Below are 3,529 nucleotides of genomic sequence, written 5' to 3' on the forward strand. Positions count from 1 at the left end.
TCCGAAAACACTAGGTGAAGCAAAAGTTGAAGAGGACAAGTAACATTTGATGTAGAAAATGGCACGAATCAAATCCAATTTATGAGACTGGAGAGAAAGTATTATTAGGATTAAAGAATGCTTGGCCAAATAAACAGACATAAAATGGCCATAAGTTTTTATCTAAATTGCCAATTCAGAAAAATTGGTAACGGCTCTAGATTTAATGCTCTGAGATTGTGAAGAAACAGCCAAGATCAAAAGATCAATGAGTGATGCAGATTCCAGCAAAGTGGATACAGAAACACTTGCCATCCCTGCACTGGTTTGTGGCTTAATTTCATCTGATCTGTAGGACTCATCCAAGAAATGATTGATATGTCTCAACAAAAACTTAACATGACTTTAATTCTTTAGCAGCAATCTCTCCAAAGGCCACAGAGCAAAGCTTGGCATTTTCTTCTGAAAAATTAAATTAACACACTTCCCACTTTCCAAAGCAAAAGAAATTTACTGTTATAGTTGTTGAGAGGAAATAAAAAGAATTTCAAGAATATTTGTGCTTCTGAGGCTTAGGCAAGACTTTAAAGACTTCGAAACCTATTCTGGCAACATTTCTCTTTATTTTTTTAATTCTAGTGTGGCATAGTGGAAAAACACAAGCTTCGAAGTTAGAGACCAACATTCAAATCCTAGTTCAGTTACTGAGCTGTGTGTCTCTGAAGACTTTAACCTGAGTCTCAGTTTCCTCATTTATAAAGTAGAGATAATACCTCTCTACTACACGGGGTTGTAGTTGTAGGAATAAGAGGTAATATACTTAAGGTGCTTAGCATGGTGCCTAGCACACAGTAGATAGCAATAACTGACAGATCCTCATCAATCTTTGTGTTTAACTCTAAGTTCCTTAGTCTTTAATTCTTTCCTTCTTTTCTCTCTCAGCTTGCTTTATTATTAGCTACAATATAGAAATAAAATATTCTTAATTTTAGATGGGCTTTTTCAAAGAGATGTCATATTTTCTATCCATAATTTTTAACTAGATAAAAGGAACAGTACTCTTCCTTAAGAAGACAATCTCATAAAGTTGTCAAAAAGAAGAGACAAAAATTGAGTTTTAATTTACATGATCTTCTAATCGTTTTTTTGTTCATGCGATAATACATAGTCTAACAGATTTACTAGTATTATTTTATAATGAAAAAGTGGTTTATGTTAAGAAGGGAATGCCTTAAGATTACCTCAAAGTGAATGTTTGGCCATGTCAATATAGGCAGTAATTTAAAAAATTTTTGAAACATAATGCAATTTTTATGTTGAGAAGTAGGTCCTGTAAATCTGTTTTCTCCAAATTGAATATCACTTACCAGACAGCCACTGTATAGGATGAAATAAATCAATGCTGCTGAAGACTATAAATACTGTGGTACAGATGGGTAGAAGTAGCACTGACCAGACAATACTTGCAACTATCCTCCAGCCCAAAACCTATAACAAACAAATTCACTCAATCATGAAGTCAGTTAAACTATTTCAGTTATGCAAATCCTATCTTTTCATACAGGATATATATCACTAATATTTATACCCAGATCACAGTCCAGGCAGCGATATAAACTTCAATGTTACTCTTAATAACTTCACATACCACTACAGAATCTTGTAACATCAGTGAATTAATGTTTGTATTAATCCAGAGTCAGGTGCCACATTAAATATCACAGCGGTGGGGGAGGCAGGGAGGGCATCTTACTTAGTTTCACGACTGTATTTTACAGCAACTTACACTTGTCTCTCTAGGTTTAATTGATAGATATATCAATATCTAAAAGCTGCATACATTTTATGAGCCATCTGTATATTGTAACTGTGTTTACAATTACTAGATATACACTCCTTATTGGGTGACCAATGCATCATATTCACATCTGAATCACCAATGCTCACCACGTAAGAGGCACAAGATTTACTGCTGAATAAGTGAATAAGAGAATGAATACTGAGGGGTTTTAAGCATGAAAGTGACACTCGAATTTATATTTTGGAAAGTAAAACACCCTTGTGTTTGTAAGGTGGCTTGATGAAATAGATCAGAGGGACAAGACCCAGACAGGAGACAGGAGGCAGTCCACCACAATTGCCCCAGCCAAAGATTACAGTCAGTGTCTGAAGGCAGGCAGTGGCAATAGAAAAGGAAAACAAAACAAAACAAAACTGCAGCCACATTTGTTTGTGAAATACAATCTACAGGGAATCGGTGATTGATAATGTAGGTGGTAAAGAATAAGTAAGACTTAAAGACACAAGTTTTCAGCTTGGGATATCGGGTAGACGGCTGTGCTATTGGGGTAGAAGCACTATTCTAAAAGTGATACTAATCCTATTTGTCTTCCACAGAATGGATGCAAAACTGTAACTTCAACTTCATTGAGGAAGTACCTCCTCATCTGGTCCCACAGTGCATACATTCCTAACTTAACAAAGAATACCTCTCCTGCTTACCTATTCCCAACTCCAGCCTCTGCTAAAGCCATGTATTCATATTCCTTCCAATTCTGGACATTCCTTCACACTTCTTATCCCAAGTAATCAAGTTATTTATTTTGCACCTACTAGGTACACCATCCCTGCATAGACTCTTCCCCCATTCTCTGCCCCAATTCCTATGCAGGCCAACCCTCCCGCTCTGGCCAATTTCCACTCAGGACTCCTCTCCCACCCTGTAATAAGCTTGCACTCAGGATGTCCCGCACCCATACACCCTGTAACCGGCTTTCCCTAACACGCCCCTCCCACCTTGTAAACAGCTTCCACTCAGGACGCCCCACGCAACCCCGTAATCAGTCCCTTAGGTGGTCCCCTCCCCACGCGCTTCCCACGCTACACTCCAGCCAGACCAGAGCGCACGCGCGGTCAGCCGGACCAGCCCGACCCCAGGAGCAGCCAGGCGCACGCCGCCGCGAGCGCAACACTCACGCGCCACAAGATATCCCGCGAACCGTCGGCACAGAGCCGATTCGCAGCCGTGGCCATGGTGATGGCGGCCCCTACTCTGAGAGGTGCAGGAGACTGTGAGCCCGCCCGCCACCGCAGTTCAAAGGGAGGAAGGCCCCAAGAGGACCCCTTCGGGGCTGCCTCAAACGCCGCCTGAGCGAGGTCCGGCCCAGGCCCTAACCCATCCCTTCGAAGTTTCGTCTGGACAGGTCCAACGGGCCAGAACTTCCCCGCAGATACGCCCCCATAAGTGTCCCGGGGCTCCAGAACACGCCCCCTGGAATCGAAAAGGTCTCTCCGAAGCAGGGTCCAGCGCGGCACCAGAAACGGGGGACGGCGCTGCTGCATGCCGGGAACTGTAGTCTCGAGCCCCATCTCCGCCCCCCACCGGAAGCAAGGAGTGTTGCATTCTGGGATTCGGAGTTCCAAAGTACAGCATGCTGGGTGTCGAAGTTTTACCTTGTGGCATGCTGGGAATCGTAGTCTGTTATAAGGCCTGTACTACCTAAATGGTCTATACAGTGTTGAAGGATCGGGATTCTACAGTTAGGAAGAT

General features: G+C 42.3%; 1 protein-coding gene across 2 annotated transcripts in view; it reads right to left on the reverse strand.

The window, feature by feature from the left end:
* NDC1 (NDC1 transmembrane nucleoporin) overlaps nucleotides 1–3,294 on the reverse strand; it is a 52,257-nt gene extending 48,963 nt beyond the window's left edge. The window contains exons 1-2 of one of the 2 annotated variants that reach the window (XM_025051932.1): nucleotides 2,956–3,258; nucleotides 1,347–1,467 (exon numbers count right to left, since the gene is read on the reverse strand). In XM_025051932.1, coding sequence (XP_024907700.1) covers nucleotides 1,347–1,467; nucleotides 2,956–3,012 — 178 coding nt within the window. In that variant the 5' untranslated portion in view covers nucleotides 3,013–3,258. Of the gene's footprint in view, nucleotides 1–1,346; nucleotides 1,468–2,955 lie in introns of both variants that reach the window. The other variant, XM_006919219.2, reaches the window with a different exon arrangement.
* Nucleotides 3,295–3,529: the final 235 nt, after the last annotated feature.

This window comes from Pteropus alecto, unplaced genomic scaffold (genome assembly GCF_000325575.1).
Source record: "Pteropus alecto unplaced genomic scaffold, ASM32557v1 scaffold25, whole genome shotgun sequence".
In the NCBI taxonomy this organism is placed as follows: Eukaryota; Metazoa; Chordata; class Mammalia; order Chiroptera; family Pteropodidae; genus Pteropus; species Pteropus alecto.